This window comes from Phoenix dactylifera, chromosome 18 (assembly GCF_051530095.1).
Source record: "Phoenix dactylifera cultivar Ajwa chromosome 18, Ajwa_hap1_PhDact_Kaust_v1.1, whole genome shotgun sequence".
Classification (NCBI taxonomy): Eukaryota; Viridiplantae; Streptophyta; class Magnoliopsida; order Arecales; family Arecaceae; genus Phoenix; species Phoenix dactylifera.
Window position 1 is genome coordinate 19,540,850 of NC_143207.1, and position 21,152 is coordinate 19,562,001.

The following is a 21,152-nucleotide window of genomic DNA, read 5'->3' on the forward strand; positions in this document are numbered from 1 at the left end:
TGTGAGATTCGAGGGAAAACTGCAACCTTACACGAGCTGGATTTCTATAAACCCTTCTTCTTCTTCTTTTCGTAAATGCGGCATATTATATAGCTCTAACTTGATTTCTATAAACCCTTGGGGCTATGCAATGATCCAGCAAAAATGTAGCAAGAAATTGTCCATCCATCTTTTATGCATGAAACCATGGAATGACATGCATGTACAAGCTTTTATCTCGCATATAGGCCAGGCCTTGGAATGACATGGCAATGTCGTTTCAAAGTCGAAGAAACCACAGATTTGGATGCATGGCAATAACCCATTAAGTTTTTCCTTTTCTTTTATTAATACAGGAATAATGGTTCTCACACTTTTACCAGAACAAGGACTTCCCAGGATTAAGTTTCTTACTTACGTTGCCTAAAATTATACTACATACCACAACAAGGGATTCCAAGATGAGTTACCTCACCCTAATAATCATAGGATTTATGCTTCCACATGTCCTCTGTTGATCTAATATGCATGTATTGCTTTCAAACTCTTAAGTGCGCACAAATATATCTCAACCACAAGAAATCACAGCATGATCGATTACAGCACCCGAGAAGATTTTGATACACGAGTCATCATATTATCTCTCCTGAACCCAGCTTCTTAATATCAGGTTGGCATGTTTGTTCGAAACTCATTCAGATCTGGATCGAATAACACAATGAAAAATATCTTCTGATCGACTCTTGTTATCATATCATCATGCAAATAACTTGTTACATCACACCAAGCCATCCACAGACAAATTACACTCCCATAACACCTGCTCAATAAAATCTACACAAGCAGTTTTGTAAATTAAAAACTAAACCCAATAACAAATTCCGATCCAACGCCCTCATATGCAACACCCAACACCTGAAACTTCAAGCATCATTTCTTAGTTGTGATGAATTCCCACAAGGACTTCCACGATGAGAAAAACCACAATTACCATTAGATTTTTCATAAGCTCGTAGTCCCCAACCACACGATTCAAGATATCAATTCTATCACTCCAAACTTTTAATTAGGCATGCTATCAAAGCATTCCATGAAATTTTCTACGATGTTTAGCCCATTTCATCCAATGGGATCCTTAACTGAACGTTAAGGAAGCAATGCTACATCATGGATCATATGAAGTTGTAAAGATGAGCCTGTAGCATTTTGATGCACTGATATCAAAGTTAGATTTACAAATAGATACATCTAGACGGTGTTCTTTAAGATTAAGATGCAACTGTCTGTTCAAACTTCTCAACCCTGGCTTAGTAACCCTAACCACAAACAAGAAGTCATAAGACTCATAACCCAATTACATTGGACCAACATCCATAGTTAAAAGTACCAAATATCAGCTCATATGACATACTACATAAACAAAGGTCCAGTATTCCAGCTTATTTGAGATTTGCCGCATGATATCAAACAGTACCAGTCATCTCAGCAACACGAGAGTTCTTTGAGCCTGCAAAAAACAATAACTGATATAAGAAAAGATCAATTGGAGAGAAACGGAGTTAGTAAAATATAGAGATGTCAGCATGGATCAAGAGAAAAGAACCTGCAGCACAGAGTACAACATCAACACAGAATTCCTACAATTGCTTCCCAAATTTGCCACTACAAGATATTAGTTTGCAAAAACCTAAATCACTATTATATATCTGACTGTTCAAAGGGCGCGCGCACAAATAACTGGCCATGCAGGGTGACAACTGCTGATGTTTGATGCGGATCAATTCGCGAAGGCAAGGTAATAACCTGTGAATGATGTCTTCTATTAAGAAAATATGAATCGACAGAAATTAGATCATTTCATTAAGAAACTAACAATCACCTTTTTAAAGGGGGTGACACCCCAGGGATTATCAGGCTGCTCTGGCTCACCAGATATAACCAAACGGCCAGCAGGATCTGATTGAACATGCACCTGTGTTCATCCATGAATAAATTTACTAATGATTAACACAAATATCACTTCTAATACTTGCTTTTCGTACTTTTTTTCTTTGATATCAAAAAGAATAAAAACAAATCTAATGTTTTCCTGCTCATATGCTACATTATAAGATGAAAGATGGACATGATTAATGCAACATGATCATTCCATGGCCATTCAAGAACACATTACTAGTTTCAAAGCAAGGAATGGCATTCATCTTTACCTCTTCACGCAGAAGCCCAGGAACTAAAGCATAGACTTCAAAGCAATCTTTCTGCACAAAATCATAAAAACTTCAAGCAAAAAGCCTTGATTGAACAAAAAGTATTCAGAAAGGTCCTATAAACCAGTATATCTCAGATATGGTTGCAAAAGTACAAGCTCTATTTATTCCCTCACAAATACATTCCTTTTGGACAGCATGAATTTATGAGCATCGAAGGATATTCAGCTCATAATATGTCGTATTGTACCGAACCGGACGGTACCCGGCGTACCGTACCATACCGGTTCGGTACGCCACCGGTATAAAAAAAAATTATGTACCGTACCGTACCGATATTATGCTAGTGTGGCACCGACACGGGTCCGATACCGAAACGGCAAACCTTGATTTAGCTACGAGTATGTTTTATTTGAAAAACTCACAGTTCGCCTGACATTGATCTTCACCCAATCAGCGGGAGCGCCAACATCAACAACCATCGAATCCCCTCTGCCAATCGAAAAATATTTTAACACCAGTACACCACATAGCAAGTCAATATATGCAACAGTAGTTAAATAAATGAGAAATATCAGGAAAACAATTATGATTGAGAAACTAGAAGATTAAAATTGGTAACTCATTATGGGCTTTCCAATCAAAAAAAAAAAAGAAGAAAAGTTATGGCTGACATAAGCAATTTTTTGTATGTTTGTCAAGACATGGGGAATCCACCGAGCACCAGGAGTTAGTGATTTTATCTGCAACAGCATCAAAGTCTGATTTATACCTAGCGAAAGGCCTAAAATAAATACAAATTTGGGAAAAAGAGAAAGGAGATTGAATCCACAATATTAGGATGACTCCTTAAGCATATATTCCATCTAAGATTTAAGACATGCAGTCCTCATCTAAGAATTCAAAAAAAGAAGGGGGATGACTCAAAATTATTCTCGACACCATACATTTCAAAACTATTGATGTTATTACAAGATGAAGCAAAAATATCCACAATGTATAAGCATATACAAGTCTGGTACTGCATTGGTATCAAATATATGCTACTATACATACTGTTTATGACCATGGTAATGCATTCTTAGAGTTATCACTACTATTATATACCTTGCTTGATCAATAAGAAAAGGGAATTCACAATATCTAATTGCAGCCATATAACGAAATATTCGTAGGCTCAACTATCCCACAATGAGAGCACATGAAGATTAACTGATAAATGCTCTCATACTAAGTGGCATTGCCTTTCCTGGAGACAACTAACCCTTCCATTTTCTGACAGACCTACTTTACAACTTATTTTATTTACATAAGTAATACCATCCTATGTCCATATAGTAGGAAGTGCCAAGTGATTCTCCTCAAGACCTAGATTTTAAATATAAATTCCGGAAAGCGTTGACAATAATCCAAACACAAGCTAACCTTTCAATATCTGTTTCCTTCTTGTACAAATTTATCACAATTGTCGTTTACATTAAATTGGAATTAAACCATAATAAATTAGAAAGCATAAAAAAGGCAACATAATTATTTTAAAGAGCATCAAAGAGAAGGTTTGTCTGCCCACTCTATCTCAAATAAGAATTAAAAAAAAAAAAATCATCAAGCCACGTAGATTTCAATGGCTTTAAAAGCAGCTGTGATACATAAGTGGTTAAGGGACAGCATAAGGCATATTTATGCAGCTTGCATACGTAGGTGCATGTGTGACTAGTATTTTCAATATTTAAAAGGTAAATAAAGTACATTGTCTATAATGATAACAGCATAAATAATAGCAATACTAATAATAACATCTACCAATTAGAGCTTAATACATAGTATTTGATTCTTAGTAGCAATAATTAAAGCATAATTAGTGTATTGAGATTGTTAACAGACACATTGTTGGCCCGTTTGAAACCCATTTCCAGTCCAACCATTAGCTTGAACCTGCCTTATTCACATAGGCCTACATAAAAGTAGCCATATCTGTGGTTGCACAATGCTAACAGTCATGGACGCAGTCGCACAATGACAAGTATGCTGCATATGCAACCACAAAATGTTAATCCTACTACATATGTGCCCACAAAATGCTAAGAAATTTGTCTTTATGGCCCTTATGTATCCGGCCTGCATATGGTAGCGGCATATAGTGGACGTAGTGCAGTCAAGGGACCTCATATGCATATACGACTTTATGCACTGCATCTGAAAAAAATGGCAGAGCTATAAGAGGATTTCACAACAACAAATTGCAAAACTCAAAACCCTGCAAGGTTCAATCTCTACAGTTTTACTTCCATAAAAATTTCTAGAGCCACCATCCATTATTATCCAGATTTTGTTGCGCTCACGTGCTTTCTCTGACATTTCTTCAGAAGTATAAGCTTCAGATTTGTTCAATATTCACGACCCATACTCAGGCCAGTTCAGATGATGACCTCAACAAACAATCGAGCATCATTAATAAATTAGCATGAGTACAAGATTTTTTTTTGAAAAAAAAATGAAGTCAGAATTGAGATTTTGATAATTTAAAAATGGTAAAAGCAAGCTTGGAATTAAGAAAATATTCTTTTATCAAGTGGTAAAGATTCCATTATGATACAATTAGACATGAAGTAGAATTAACACCCTTTGGCAGCAAAAGGATCGACCAAAAGATTTTCTCTATGCGCACAATTAGGTTTGTACCCCTTTCTATTAAAACTAGAACACTAACTAGAACTCCAAATTAGACTCATAACAAGCTTGATCAATAAGGCTGCAAAAGAATTGGAAGTTCAAGCTTGGCCCATAGACCGAACTCAACCCTTAAATGACACCGTGGGTCAGGTTGGAAGCAAGACCACGCATATTGTGTTGCCCTTCCCTTGGATCTTCCATGTTTTGACCCAAAATCAACCCACCCCACCCCAAATATGGGCCAAATTAGGTAGGTAGCTCCCTAAGCCAACTAGAACCAACACATAAATTGCTCATTAAAGGAAATCAATTATAATGATTAAGACAATAAGTTTAAATGATATCTTCTAAATCATGCAAGGTATTAAATCCTATAGGATGGGACTGTCCCAATTTGCCCATGGAATGGGACACGCTGTCGTCTTGCCCAACTCCGACACTTGAGACAGGGAATGTTCCAAGACATGCTGATCAGCGTGCTGAGAGAATGGCAGGACAATCCTATCCTGACACTCGAGATGGTACCTCATCCCGGTGGGGATGTCCCATCGGATTTGAGACCATGAAATCATGACATACAACCTTTTAATGAAATAGAAGATATTGCACATTCAAGCATTGATTTCCATTATAGAATGATCCTACTAATTGGTTGACCAAATCTATTTTTGAGCATAGATTTCTTGAAACCATGATAGATGGACTTTAAGTCCTTGAAGTTTAAGGGTCTATGTATGACTATTAATTTATTTCTCTACATTCTAAATTCCTTATATTACCTATTAAGATCTCCAAGGACATCCAAAATTAAACTGGCCCTATATCTTACCCCAAAATTTACCCCTTTGCCCTACTCAAATCCAAACCCAAAGATTCTTGGTCGGATCTGGATTTAAAGACTACACTCCATTCCAATATTCCAGATGGATATTAGAAATAAAATTGAAAATTTGACCCAACAAGACAAAATTTAAAAAATGGGTGGTCTAGGTTAGATATAGACATTGGACCCAGATTAAATGGGGTTAAGATCTGAATCAAGCAAATCTCTTATACATGGGGCAATTATCCAAAGTTTTCTGAGAAATTCTTGAAATTCAATCTCCAACCAATTTCAAACCAACAAGAGTTCTCGATGAGATTATAGTGAAGCTCAAGCCTACCACTATGCCAGTTGAACAAGGCAAATAAACCATACAGCAAAAAAAGGTACATATCTCACGGTAACCAAAACAACAGGCCAGCATTGACTAAGCATAAAGGATCTTAACTGTGGCCTGATGACTTTCGTATGTGCAACTTTGGCTGCACGAGCCAGGCCAGATGTTTTCTTCCTCTTCAGTAAACCTAAACACATTTGAAAAATTTGTAAGTAACAGTAGAGACTAATATTGTTAACAGAAAGCAGATTTCAATACTTTTAAGATGTTTATCACGTTTTAGGAGAGGCATTGCGCTTTTATCCTACAAAACCGAATCAATTGTGTTAATATGTATGCTAAACAGAATAACAGAATGTTAAAATTAGTATGCCTAACTATGGCCAGTATTACCAATACAAACCTTAATGATTGGGTCTCCAACCTCACCATTACCAAGTAGGCGCTGAGAATGCCAACCCTGCATAGCACGTGCTGCAGCATCCCTTCGGGCTCTACCTGAGCCCGATGATTGATTTCCAGCTACCTACGAACAAATTGCATAAAATAACTGGCCAAGAAATTTCACCTTCTTCTCTCCAGAAGCTTATCTCAGCTACTTTAATAAGCAGAGTGCAAATTTCAACAAAAAATTAATATCACAATGCAAAGTAATCCAAAAGAAAGGCATACAAACATTTCATGGATAGTGAGCATTTAACTGCAACATCAGCTCATCATACTATAGATTGTCTTGGATAAACAACTCATACACTTGATTGTTTAACATCTATTAAAAAGATGAAAACACTATAAACGGTTATACTTCCTGATAAAAAACTTGCTGATAAGAGAATGGGTCTGAGTAGCGAAATGCAAATCATACCAAGCACAGGCTGAACTACTAAAGGTGACATCTAAAAGGGAGACCAAAAAAGGATTTGCAAGGCCCAGTTCAAACAGCTTAGTTTACCAATGAGCATTAGATGATGATCATAAAATTCCTATCAAGATTGAGCTCTTCTGCCTACAACTTGTGCCTTAAGGCAATTTCTTACATACCTAAACTTCTTTTCTTTTTTATAAAGTATAGATAACCTTGGCGTTTGCAGGCAGGCAAATTTCTTATATCCCTAAACTTGATGTTTGCTACCAACCTACATTAGCTTAACCTACATGACCAAGAAGCTGGCATTCCTACCTGCAAGTAAGTCTTACAAGTCTTACCAGTTCTGTGGAAGGCCCCAAATTGCCTTGGTCATTTCCACAGTGAGTTATAAGGGGCTGGAAGATCAGGTTGAAAGTCCACCACAATAAATTTTTCACCTTTGTTAAAGTACCTTGATTCATATATCCAACACACAAAATACTGAACAAAGCTTATAGGTGCATTGCAATCATGTCACCGCATAGCAAGATGATATTAAATTCAGTTGGTGTTACAAGATCAGAATGAAAACTCACCTGATGATCAGAAACTATAGTGTCTGGAAGGGAAGAGATCGGCACTTGGAGCTCACCTGTACGAATTTTATGTTTCTCATACTCAAGAAGTGCCTGCAATTTCAGGAGAAAAGGATATTGAAATGCAAGGAATAAAATGATAACTACAAACAAAAAATGCTTTATGGTATAATAAATACTTTCAGATCACTTAGTATTTTTGGCATTGATATGATGGAATTGCTGTATTTTGACCAACATGCAACCAGTCAAGACGGAAAATTCTAGAAATATATTGATTGCATTAGCAGATTGGAGCAAACCAAACTTCTCTTTGTGATGTTCATATTGGCATACTTTGATATAGGTGATATCAACATGGGTTAAGGGTATACTTGATATATTTATTAGCAATAACATAAACGAGGTACATGCTACTTGGGCTAGAAATAGTCCAAGCCTCATACGTAATAAGAAGCACTTGATTTTTACAAGAGATACCACAGGTTGGTGTATTTCAATTGCTGTACTTAGGGGTTGTGGATATATCTCCATACGTCTACTATAAGATTCTCCATTATCATCAATAAAAGATCTTCAACCTGCTCTTGGAAAGAAGAAAAGTTTCTCACTAAAACAGGGGTGAAGGCTGAAAGAGAAGCATCTTATGAAGCTTTAAAATGGGACTAAGGCAGAAGTATAAACCATGATGACTACACAATGAATGGATTTGCATTAGCCTTCTGATCTTTGCAACTTTCGCACTTCCATAAACTTGGCAAAAAAAAATCTTTAACTTGGATTTTTTTTAAAAAAAAAAAAAACAAAGATAAAAGAAAGTTGAGCATTGTGCTGGCATTTTGTTTCAATTTGACCAGAAGCACTTGCAGCCCAGTTCTATCAAAAACCAAAATAAAAGACAGTTGCAAATTACCAAGTACCATATCCATGGACAATACAGCATCTTTGAGTACAATAAAATGTAAATGAAAAATAACAAACAGAAACAACTTTTTTACTTTAATCTCATATCCAGAGGTAAAAGATGAAGCTAATTAGTTTAACAAAACTATATTATAGATCCAAGTAGTGATCTTCTAGTCTAAGCATTACCTTCTCATAGAAAATTCGAAATGACCAAGACACAGTAGTACAGGTCCTGCATCAAAAATGATGGTCATCAAGGCATTGGCTAATCAATTAACAGCTATAAACTAGAAATTATAGTGATTGCTACCAAATTTCCAAGTTATGCATAGACTTTGCATTTATTAGAGTAGGAAAAAAGAATACGAGTTATGACAGCTGTTTGAGGCATTCTACAGCAAATATTTAGAGGTTAGCAACAAAACAGTCGAGCAAAATTAAACCCTAATGACACAAAGAATGCTGTCAGTAACTAGTAATTCAATTAGCTAAGGATGAAGCTTCTCCTTATGAGAGTGTTAGAAATCCAGGGTAACATTGAAAGATGTTTTTATAGTTAATAAATGAGGAGTAACATGCTAGGAGCTTCAACTGACTCAAATTGGATCATCAAACATGTTTCATGTAACCTTCCCAGTTGAATATCACATCATCATGGGTCGACTGATTAAAATGGTTATAGCAAGAGGCTCATTAATTTCAAAATTCCCTATCATGGTTCCAACAATCAAAAGACCCATCAATATCAGAGAACCCCATGAACCATTTGATTGTGAGCAGTGGCTCCAAGAAATTACCTGTGTCAACCGAGCTCTTACCAAATTACTATCTCAAGAAGACCTCAGCACACAACAAAACCTCGGAAAGCAATGGCCTATAACTTCCTTAAGCTCATTCTTATGTTTGACTGTCATAGAGTTCCTCCCAAACATGCTCAAGGGATGGAATATCACATAGAGGAGGCTTTTTATACACTTTCCAAGATAGCAACAAAAACTGATTGCATCTACTAGATTTGATCTGGAAAGTGGAGTGTAAAGATCATTCAGCTAACCTACACTGTGTTTGGATTTTGAGATTCAGAGAGAAGAGAAGAGAAAAATAAGAGCCAAAGTCAAAATCCCTGTTTCATTAAGAGAGAAAAGAATAGAAACTCCAAATCTGTCATTTGGACAGTTAAATAAGGAAAGAAGCAAACAGAAATGGAAGAACAGGTTTGTCCCCTGCTCCACCTTTTTAATCTCCAAAAGTGGACAGCTTAAGAGAGGAGAATTTTTTTGTCTCATGCCAGAAGTTCACTTCTCTTGTTTCCCTTCTGTTTTTCTCTCTTCTACCATATATCCAAACAGAGCGTAACAGAGAGGGGACCAAGGGAGTGCCAGCAAAGAAGGTATTTCTCTTGTCACCTGAAGAATAGGAACAGATTATGATTTTTCTCCCCTTTCTTTCCTTTTTATTCTCTCTGTTCTGACTTCCTCCTGAGGAGATGTATGTGTCAAGTAGAACTATTCTTGTAAAATTAAAATGTAGATGATAAAGCATAGATGCTCAGCTTAGGACTTGGATTGACTTCATAAAAACATGTCAATAACCGTCAAGTTTTGTCATTTCCCCAAAGATTTGGATTGAGCATGGAAGAACCTGATTCCAAACAATTTAAGTTACCTTCTCGTACCTAAGCTTTGGTTTATTGTTCATTCAAGTTTAATTTGTACTCAAGAATGACAGAAATATTATTGTTGACCTAAGCTATCGATAGCCCCTCTTGGTAATGAATCAATCCAAAGCTCGAAACCAAAGTTTTAGGTACTAGTTTCGGTACCCAAACCAATATTGAACCGGTACAAGCCATACCAAGTGTTGGTACATTGCACCTCTTGGTATCGACTCACGGTATGGAAAGTGTACAAGGATATTAAATGGGTACAAAAATTAGTATCAATATTTGTTCTAAACGGCCAAAGATACAGATCAAATATTGACCATATCCATATTTGTTCTAAGTGGATACAGATTAAAAGTTAGATATGATTTATATCCATAATTTTTTACCATAATACAAATATAAGTTGAATATTATTCGAATATAAATAAAATTATAATGGAATTCAATGATGAAAACTAGCACTAATTATATAATTATAAAGGATAAGAATGGAATTAACTATGTAGATCACATACATGTAACTAAGGACCCAAGGCATGGTTATTAAATCCACACAGAGAGCAACCTAGTCAAGGATCCAGGTCACTAGTTTGACCGATTTTGTACCAAAAATATAAAATCAAAAATTATAAGATAAAAATATGATATAAAAATATTTAATATTTTTTTGCATCAAATACCATTGTTAATCTTTAATCATTTCATATAAAAATATTAATGAATTATCTATTCTTAGAGAGCTTGTAAAATATATATATATAAATATATGAATACAACAAAGCTATTAATATTTTTAACAATAGAGCTTTGAAAATATCATAAAATAAAGAATATTCATTTTTCATTTTTGTCCAAGCAAAAGAATCTTTTATAAAAATAGTGATTAAAATATGAAATATCATAATATACATCAAATCATTCTTTAACGACCTAAATACATGTCAATAGGTAAAATAAACTCCTTATAGAGTAGGAATACATGTTGTAGCCAAGTGGTCAAGGGCTTGCCATTCAAACAAAAGATCATGGGTAAAATCCTGGGTTATACAGTTTATTTTTGAGAACATTTCAACCAAATCCGGCAAAATCTATAAATGATATCCCAATTCGAATTCAGATCCGGTTGGACATCAAAAATTCTATTCAAATCCGTTTCAATTCGCATATGTATATGGATATGGTTAGATTTTATCTGACCCACTCAGCTTGGTACAGACCGATCGGTTTCGACAATTCAAGCCACGCTCAAAATAACTAAAGAGACTCGAATCAACAGCATTCAACTAAAAATCTTGCTGAAGTTACTGTTTGACTAGTGATTGCAAAAAAAAAAAAATCTGAAGTTTGATTGCCTATACTCTCCATTACACATCATCTTAGGTTGTGCAATCTCAATGCTGGCATCAGAGCAATCACCTTTATTCATCAATCATCAGCAACAAGAGTGAAATCAATCCTAAAAATGCTTCTCGTGTTTATGACATGAACAGCAGAATCATTAAAGAACATTGGAAAAAAGATATCTGTTCAGATGCAACAATGACAAGACTAAGATTGATTTCAAGCAAATCTCATGAATCCCTCAAAAAATGCAGTCTGCAAGTCATAACATTCAAAGGCATGAGAGAGAGAGAGAGAGAGAGAGAGAGAGAGAGAGAGAGCATGGTGATGACTAATCTTGGCAACTGAACATTCAACCACCAAAAGGGTATTACCTAAAGTTCCCACAATAGCTTGAATAATATGCCCATTTTAAAACTCTTCTTATTGAATCGTGTCCATAGATGGTAAGTTTAATTGGTACAGCAAGCCCAAAGGAAGTAGGGTGACATTCATGACGAGAACTAAAGAATTTGCACATCCAGTGGTAAAGCATGGAACATTGGTCACACAACAATATAAGCACTGATCAATGCATGAAAAGAAATGGAACCAACTACAAGTAAACCTTGAATAATAAATTGTTTCTTTTCAGATAAGTGTATAAATTAATAAAGGATTGCCCTAAACAATCCAAAGACCCACCACTAGTTGTGTGCATAGAGCCTCCTAACTAACCAATCCCATAATGAATTTCTCTGTTTGACACTTCTAATAGGGGGGAAAATGATAGGGTCAAATACCAAGAGAACTTACATCTCTTCTTGTCAAAACCAAGCAAAGAGGGTCCCTTAGGAACTTATTTTGTTTAATTCTTTTTCTTTTGAAGTGTTGCATTGACTATCTTTTGAAGAGAAGTATGGGTCAAACAAAAGCCAGCTACCTGAGATTAAAATATATATTGTAAAGGTTTATTTGAGCAACTAAGAATAAGCAAGTCATTATTGTCCTGCTGTATCACTATATGGGGAAAAATCATATGCTCTAAATTGCTTTTATTTCAGTATTTGGTAAAGCCTTGGTGAGAAGATGTTTGATCCATCCACAGCATAATTTCTTCCCCTATCAGGTTTAGAGACCTAAGCTGAGATGCATTTCCATTCCAAAATATTTTCAACTGATTTAGGCAAGACGAACCCATATCTGGAGTCTCAAGAAGTGTCTCTGGCTAGCGATAAAATGTCCAAGCTTCAAAAGCATTAGCGCCTAAAGAGTTAGTTAAGAGTTATAAACCCACAGGATGCATCATTTAGATTCTGGTACTTTAAGCATATCCAAAAAGGCAGACCCGAACATTTCAGGATGCAGATCTCTTGTGCCACCCTAGCAAGACAGCAACATCCTTCCCATACCTAAGATTTTAATTCCTTTAGTAATTTGAATTTCAAAAGATGTCTTGCTAATGTCCATAAAAGTAATTGAACAATAATTGGAGGGCAGTCCTCTCCTAGTCCCCTTCCATCATGGACAAGTGGCGAAACCCTGAAAACTAAGTAACTAAATTTCCTAAATCATTTTTATAAAAGTTGGTGAAATTCTGCATTGTAATACATCTGCATCTCATCCTTATCTTATATTAATGTGAACCATATTTTGCAATATTATTGTTATTCATGTACAGACTATTTATAGATTGTACTATAATAGCAACACTATCAACTCGATATACGGTTTCATGTCGGTAATTTCCCCATTATTAAATGAAAAAAACTGGAGAAAGTAGATTATGATATCTTTTAGTCTCTTGACAAAAGAATCATCCATGTTTATGACAGTTTAACTTTATGGCAAAGCTAATGAATTTATGGTCCAAGTTAACCATTTTAACAACCTCATATGAAGCATGCAATCTTTCTAATTAAAAAAAAAATCCAAAAATTGATCAAACACGAGGGGCAGCCATCTTGGCGTTCGTTAATCCAGCTACTTATTTGATTGGCTAGATCAGTTGATAATTACATAAGAATTACATACAGAGATCGCAAGCAAATAAAGGCAATTATTATTTATGAGATTTTTGAGAGGGGGAGTGCAGGTAGGTGGAGAGGGAGTTCTCAGCAGATTTGAACCAGGTTTGAGTTGATTTCAACTTGTCAGGAAATTGCAAGTGTCTATGATTGGGAAACAATCACACATTCTGATGAACATTGGACATGCAAGACTTAAAATTAACAGCACAAACCAAAAACAGATACATCAGAAAAGAACTTACTTTGGGGGCTTGAAAGACTCTCCCACCTGACGCCACAGCTTGCACGATGTCACCTACAAAAGAACAGAAATATTCATATCAACCACATGGCTGCATAAAAGACACTAACCACATGCATAGTTGCGCCTCCAGATATTCTATTCCTGTCTATTGAATTACTATAAATAAACGATATTTCACGTAATCCATAAAAATCAAGAGCACAACCCAGTTAAAATTGCATCACTCTACCTGGTCATAACCACCCAATCTAGTCACTGCCCTCCATAACCTGGTCCCAGCAAAGTGCCAAAAAACTTGTTCATGATGACGGCAAAGCAAAAATATTGAAAAAAGATTGAAGGCCCGGCACTCACTTGAGACAATTCAACCCTTCTCCATAAAACTTGGGTGGCTTAAACTCCATGCTCCTCTCCCTGAAAAAGTTTTCAAGCTCCTTCATGAAGGCTGCCTGCTCTTCCTCTGTTCCAGAATCATCACCATCCAGGAAAGAGTTGAAAGTGTATGACTGGTTAGAACCCTCCACATGGGCTAAGTATTCTCCACCTTCCTTTTCCTGTTTCAGTGAGGCCTCCGTAAATTCCTCAGAATGAGCTGCATTATTATCTGTTGCAGTAGATCTGCCCCCATTCTCCAACTGTACACTATCCATCTTGCTCTCCTTGCCAGTCCTGATATCAGATGCCTCATTGTGATCTGAGGCCTTGTCCTTCTCAATCAGCAGACCAGGATCTTCAGCAACATTTTTGAGGTCAGGCAGTATGTCATCGCTTCTAGTAATCCGTTCAACAGAAGCAGGTTCCCGAGAAGCTCCTGCAAAAGCTTCTGTTTGCAACTCAGAGTTCTGCCCCATAGGGTTCTCGATTAAAGGTGAGAAGTCCTCATCTTCAGCCACCTCGTCGATCTGCTCATCTTCTGAAAGTTCTGGCATTTCTTGGTCTGATGATTCAGTGCTATCCTTTGTCTCACTCATCTTGATAAATGAGCTCTTCGAACTGATCAGAACTAGGTAGCCGGACTAAACTCCACAGTTGATGAAAACTAGTTTAAGCTTCTCCGCGAATTTCTGAATCAAGAAATGATTAAAAATCTCCTCCCAAAACCCTATTCACTCTTGATCCTTCTCCTCAGCGCAGCACCGCCCCGATTCCCGCAAACCCATGCAAAAATCCAAGTTCCTCCCCCAGGGACTTCACATAAATGGAGAGATACTCTTCAGAAGAGTCCCTCAAAACCACCTCTCTCGGGATTGCCACAAAATCCCTAACTTCCAACCACTGGAAAGAAAAGCTCCAAATTTCTCAATCTTTTGAGGAAAGATACCGAAACCTAAGACTTAATTCCTCTTCTTCCTCGCACCCCGTTCATGATACTAAACTTGCCCCACAAGATTCAGAGTTCGAATCTCCTTTCCGATCGAAATGAAAGCCCGAAGTTCTCAATAACGGATCCAGTAACAAAAACTAAGCGAAGCGGAAAGACAGAAAATCGCTTAAAAACCCTAACTTCTGTAGAGAAAAAAGAGAAAGAACTTAGCTTCCTCGAGACACTGTTCCTCTCGGCGACCGGAAACCACGAGGAGCGCCAGGGCTTGAAGAATGGCTTGGATTCGGACCTCCAGACGATTCCCAAGCGCGATTAGGGTTTCGATCGACGCCACTTCAAAAACCCTAACCCTAAATCCTTCGAGAACAGGGCACGGAAGGAGACGGGATGGATCTCGGCAACCGAGCTTCTCGCAGGGAGGAGATTAAGTTCCAATCACCGCCCGTACCCTTACCCGGAAGTAAATACAGCTCCCGCTGAACCGGAAATAGACCGGGCCCGGCTTAGGGATGGCCGGTTCGGGAACTGGTACTTTTCACGTGCAAGGCACGTGATAGGTGCAGTATGTGTTAATTGAAGGCAGGGGACTCCAAGACACTTCTAGATTTTCCCTTTTTTGTTATAAAGATTTTTTTATTATATATATATATATATATATATATATATATATATATATATATATATATATAAAATAATAATTTGCCAGTCTAACTCTTACTGTTTTTTTTTATTATTATGCCGGTTTCACATTTAGAGCTCCAAGTTTTATTTTTTGCAGTTGATCATTTTTCCTTCTTTTTCAATGTTTATTGATTATATAGCCACAGGATATCAAGTGGCCAAGCTAGTAAGGTCTTTATTGAATTTAACTAAAGAGTAAATTAATTTATTTCTCACTAAAATTTTTCAATCCTATATATAGTTACTTAAGTAGGTAATGCCATTTTTTGTCCATTATCATGAATAATTTTTGGATTGGATATTTTTGAAACAAATGATAATATAGAAAATTACAAATAATGATGGGAATTAAATTGGTACAAATAAATGTATCATCATTTTTTATTTTCTAAGCTAGTAAAATGAATTAAATATTAAATTTTATTAATTCATATATTTTGGATAATTTAACTGTTTGTTGCTTTGATAAATTATGAAACAAAATGGAAGTATAATCTTGTCAAGTTCTCATGGGAGACAATCCAATCAAGTAAATCCCTTCACAAAATTTATTGAAATCCCATGTTTTAGAAAGAAAAAAAAAAGCAAGTAATTTAACGGCTATATTATTTTATGATATATTGTTTATTGAATATTAGAAAAAGTTGAATAAAGGATCAAATGGAAATGGTATAGGATCTATATCTTCTTGTATTTTTTAACTTGCTCTCGTTGGATTAGCTAGGTTCTTAGATTATTTCATTATTGTATACTTATCAATATATACTTAAATAATAATAGGAATATATTAATAGGATTTCAAAATAAAAATATATGGAAATTAGATTAAAGATTGGAATTAAAGTGTGAGTAAGAAAAATTATAATTACAATGCACGTGTGGTAAAACTAGTTAATATATATATTAAAAAAAAAAAAACTGATTCGCCTGTTCTATTTGGTAGAAGTTGGTAAGTAGTAGAGCCACGCCAAGGCCTCAAACCACTATATAAAAGCAATATAATAGTAATAAGGTTGGTAAAATGTGATCTGACATTCATGTTCAATTTGCCATAAGCATATTTGGGTTTGGGTTAAACGAATTTGGGTCGTAAATAGGTCGACTCATTTAACTTGTTCAGCATTCAGGTTGGGTTCAAGTTTCATATATCTGACCTATTTAACCTATTTAATATTTGGGTATGGAAGGGTTAGATAATCCGTTTAGCCTATCCAACCTATTCAAGGCATGTTTAATCTATTCAAAATATGTTTAACCCTACCCGCTTAACATGTTTGAATCCATTTAACCCGTCAGAAACCTACTTAACATGTTCCACTCTTTTATCGAACTTGACTTTTTTAATAAATGGGTTATACGAGTCGGATCGGATTACCCCTATTTAATAAGAATGTCGGGGTTCACATCTAAATTTTTGATTTCTTTAATAAATAGATTAGGTTTAGATTGACTAATTTTTGATCCAACCTATATCCGACCCGACACGGCTATCTCTAAGAAAAACCCTATTGATGTTTATCAAAATCATTATTGCATTTTCAATTTTTCACCATAAAAAGAAGAAAATAAGACAATAATATAGGATTCTTAAGTGGGAAAAAAGTCTTAGCTATATTTGGAAAGAAAAATATTAAAACTAGTATAGATAGTGGTATACATACATGCATACATATATATGATTGAGTAGCATGTTGACTGTTAACATGAGTTCGAAAATAAGTGGATACTGATCTAACATTGATATAAGGCCTCGGAATATGAATATGGATATCAAACATATATTAAAATTTGTATCCATATTTCTTATAAATGGATATGGATATAAATCAAAGATTACTCAGAATGTATAAGCAAAATTTGGTAAAGAATAATATTGTTAGAGTAAAAGATAAATATAATACTATGTGATACAATTTAATATCTTGATGGTTTAAAAGAAGTAGGAGGACAGCAAATATGTAACTCTTTTATCGGTCATAAAAATGTATGATCATCCATGTTAAACATTAAGCAAGTTTCAAGGTATATTATTTTTAAACTAATTATTGGTATTTGGGTATTTCAATTAAAGTACCTTTGTATCAAAATATCCAAATCTGAATCCAAAAAAAAACCCTAAAATTCATCAATATCAGCATTCAAAAATTTCAGATTTTTTAATATTCTAATGCATATCTAAATCTGATCCAATCGAAATCCGGATGCGGATCATTGGATTGTATACTCTTGGTCCTATCCTAATTCCAAAAAAGTAGCTTGAGAGACATATTTTGGCTTGGTCCTTGGATCACTTGGAGGGAAACAGTTTCGCACTCCTTGGCCCAATGACGTATCCAGCACTCAGATTATTTAGTAAAACAAAATAATTTCTATGCGCAGCTTGCCATCCATAATCTTTTTTCTTGGATTATTCACTCTTCAATCATTTGTTTGAAAAATGTTTTCTAGGATTGTCCTTGTTGTGCGAGGGCCCGAATTTAGTCCCATATCAACCGTTCAGCGGAAAGGTCTGTGTTTTATAATGGGAAGACCAAAACCTTTCCTCACGAGGCGCCTTTGAAGGGCAAAACCGTAAGGGCATCCTCCCATCAGTGCTGGACGCGCGGGCCGGAAATGTCTCCCCCCGTAGCGCTGAACGCGCGGGCCGGAGCGCCCAAAGCGAACAATACCTCGTGAGGGACGCAGTCTCTTTCTCTGCTCGGCTCGGTTGAGACTGTGCTGTTGCGTGGCCTCAAAAAACCCCGCAACAGATGGCGCGCCAGGTAGGGGTACCCTCCCTCGCCCCCCTCTCAGGCCCGGGGGGCTGTCCGGATAAAACCGACACAGGACCTTCCCGCTGGGAGGGCAGTGTTGTGGGAGGGCCCAAATTTAGTCCCATATCGACTGTTTTTTTTTTTTTTTGCTAAAACCATATCGACTGTTTAGCGGAAAGCTCTGTGCCTTATAATGGGGAGGCCAAAATTTTTTCTCACAAGGCGCCTTTTGAAGGGCAAAATCGTGAGGGCATCCCCCTCCCACCGTCAACGCTGAACGCGCGGGCCGGAAATGTCTCCCCCCGTAGCGCTGAACGCGCGGGCCGGAGCGCCCAAAGCGAACAATACCTCGTGAGGGACGCAGTCTCTTTTTCTGCTCGGCTCGGTTGAGACTGTGCTGTTGCGTGGGCCCAAAAAACCCCGCAACAGATGGCGCGCCAGGTAGGGGTACCCTCCCTCGCCCCCCTCTCAGGCCCGGGGGGCTGTCCGGATAAAACCGACACAGGACCTTCCTGCTGGGAGGGCAGTGTTGTGGGAGGGCCCAAATTTAGTCCCATATCGACTGTTTTTTTTTTTTTTGCTAAAACCATATGGACTGTTTAGCGGAAAGCTCTGTGCCTTATAATGGGGAGGCCAAAATTTTTTCTCACAAGGCGCCTTTTGAAGGGCAAAATCGTGAGGGCATCCCCCCCACCGTCAACGCTGAACGCGCGGGCCGGAAATGTCTCCCCCCGTAGCGCCCAAAGCGGACAATATCTCGTAAGGGATGCAATCTCTTTCTCTGCTAGGCTTTGTTGGACCGTGACAAACGTTTGCAGACCTGGATCATTTTTCTACAAACACACAAGGAAATATATATATATATATATATATATATATATATATATATATATATATATATATATATATATATATATATATATAGCTTGGCATGAAAAATATCTTTAAAGTTGGCTTTTGGGTTTTACATGTTAGACCCTGATTTCAACATCCAATGAATCTGATCATTGAGTCAGATCTAACTCCATATGTATAGACTCCACTCAGAAGAGAAGTGGATTAGGTTTTGCGAACTTGAACCTAGCAAATTAAATATGGATCTCACGTTATAGGGCAGCTTTAGGTCTCACTCTGAGTTTCTGATCTTTCCGGTTTATAAAAATAAAAATTTCTTCTACTACTGGATGTCACTTTGAGTTTTTCGTCCTTAAAAATAAAAATTTCTACTACTACTTACTACTACTGTTGATTTTATATAAAAGTCTCTCCTTCTCTCTCTATTTTTTTTTAAGAAAATACTACTACTACTCCGATTATTATTATGGTTTATGGCTTGTATTTGGAGTTTATTTTGTTTGAAAGACTCTTTTTCCCTCAGTCTGTTTTTTTTTCTTAAAAAAAAAGATAATGAAATAGACATGTCCACATCAAGCGCCTGCCTTTGAAACAACGTCAGCTAATGTGGGACAAAATCCATGCTAATGTCAGCCGTGATTGCACCAAAGGAAAGAGCCGTATGAGTCTACGTTTCCTCGGTCCGATGACCAGGAGTCGGTTCAAACTGCGGTGCATCCATGGCCACTTTCCACTTCACCATGAGAGGCGACCGGTGGTGACACCGCTTGCTTTGGTTTTTTTTAAGTATGGCCATGTCCTTAGATGCAACGAGCAGACTTTCGCTAGTAGGATTCTCCACGTAATTAACTTCTATTTCCCATTTAAATTTTTGTTAGTTGGATTGTCAAAATATATACAAATGTCGTTTTTCTAAATTTTATTTGCCAATATCAAGTAGTAGTCAAAAATTTATATCTATTTCCAATAATATTATGCATGAATCAAATATATTATGGTCAATATCTAATTCTGAGTTGAAGGCAAATTTTTCGTTGCCACAGTATAAACTTCACTGTCATCCAAAAAAATCATCATTAAAAGATTGGTGTCCCCAGGTTTCTACTTAAAAAAATATAAATATAAACCAGTGTCTAGGGTGAAGTTTGTAGGTTCAAATCTTGACCAATAAGGATGAGGTATTGTTCTTCAGACTGCTTAAGCATTTTTTGCTGTCAGTTCTGGGTTGACTTCTATGATGTCCTTCAATCCATCTATTTCTATAATGTCCTTCAATCCATCTATTCGGTGCTGGTGAAATAATCGGTCACTATTGAAAGGAAAATAATCATTGCAACAATATTCATCATTGCTGTCAATTCCTCGGTATCATGGTATAAACTTTATTGCCGCCCAAAAAACAGTCATCATTCAAGAACAAATAAATTATGGCATCAGCAAAATCATTTATTTTATATAAAAATTATTTTTTAAAATAAAAAGAATGTCTTTATATCCTTGGGTTATTGGTACGTAATTTAAGATTATTTTAATTATTTTTATATTTTTTAATATTAAGTTCTACTTAATGTTAATAGTTTGATTAATAGTTTATTAAGTTATGAGTTAAAACCCAGGATAAAACTAAATTTTAATAGGATAAACGTTAGTTTTTTGAATTATTGAATATATACTTATGTGGCTCCCCCATTGCATTCATTGCTCTTGAAACAGAAGACAAAGTATCTTTAATACTGGTGGGTTTTTATCAGAAGTTCCTATCAATCTATTCATGGGGAACTTCAGCATGTAAAGTTTTCACCGTGTATCCCAAGATAACACTAATTAACGGTGCTTGGGAACATGACCGCGCCATGGTTAAACCAATAGAATTAATGCCTAGGATCCAATATGCTACCAGATATTTTCCCT

At 36.3% G+C, this 21,152-nt stretch overlaps 1 protein-coding gene across 3 annotated transcripts; it reads right to left on the minus strand.

The window, feature by feature from the left end:
• Positions 1-1,161: 1,161 nt before the first annotated feature.
• On the minus strand, positions 1,162-15,389 carry LOC103705171 (ARID/BRIGHT DNA-binding domain-containing protein). 3 transcript variants are annotated; one of them, XR_015974777.2, is made up of 13 exons: positions 13,983-15,389; positions 13,858-13,897; positions 13,627-13,679; positions 8,555-8,600; positions 7,463-7,555; positions 6,423-6,545; positions 6,278-6,323; positions 6,131-6,206; positions 2,612-2,678; positions 2,187-2,237; positions 1,859-1,951; positions 1,583-1,782; positions 1,162-1,486 (listed from the first exon to the last, which is right to left on the minus strand). XR_015974777.2 is itself a non-coding variant. In XM_088714638.2 (12 exons), exons 1-12 carry the CDS (start codon positions 14,597-14,599, stop codon positions 1,678-1,680), a joined length of 1,410 nt encoding a protein of 469 aa, XP_088570764.1. In that variant the 5' UTR covers positions 14,600-15,389; the 3' UTR covers positions 1,579-1,677. The 3 variants fall into 3 exon arrangements, 1 of the variants encoding a protein (XP_088570764.1); XM_088714638.2 differs by lacking the exon at positions 1,162-1,486 and having other exon boundaries at positions 1,579-1,782; XR_015974778.2 differs by lacking the exons at positions 1,162-1,486; positions 1,583-1,782 and having other exon boundaries at positions 1,873-1,951; positions 2,520-2,678.
• Positions 15,390-21,152: the final 5,763 nt, after the last annotated feature.

Coding starts and splice junctions, on each gene's coding strand:
- LOC103705171 (XM_088714638.2), bottom strand. CDS start 14,599: ATGAGTGAGACAAAGGATAGCACTGAATCATCAGACCAAGAAATGCCA. Junction 6,207..6,277: donor ACGTGATAAACATCTTAAAA/GTATTGAAATCT, acceptor AAATGTGTTTAG/GTTTACTGAAGAGGAAGAAA. Junction 2,679..6,130: donor ACGAAAGTCATCAGGCCACA/GTTAAGATCCTT, acceptor TTCGATTGGCAG/AGGGGATTCGATGGTTGTTG.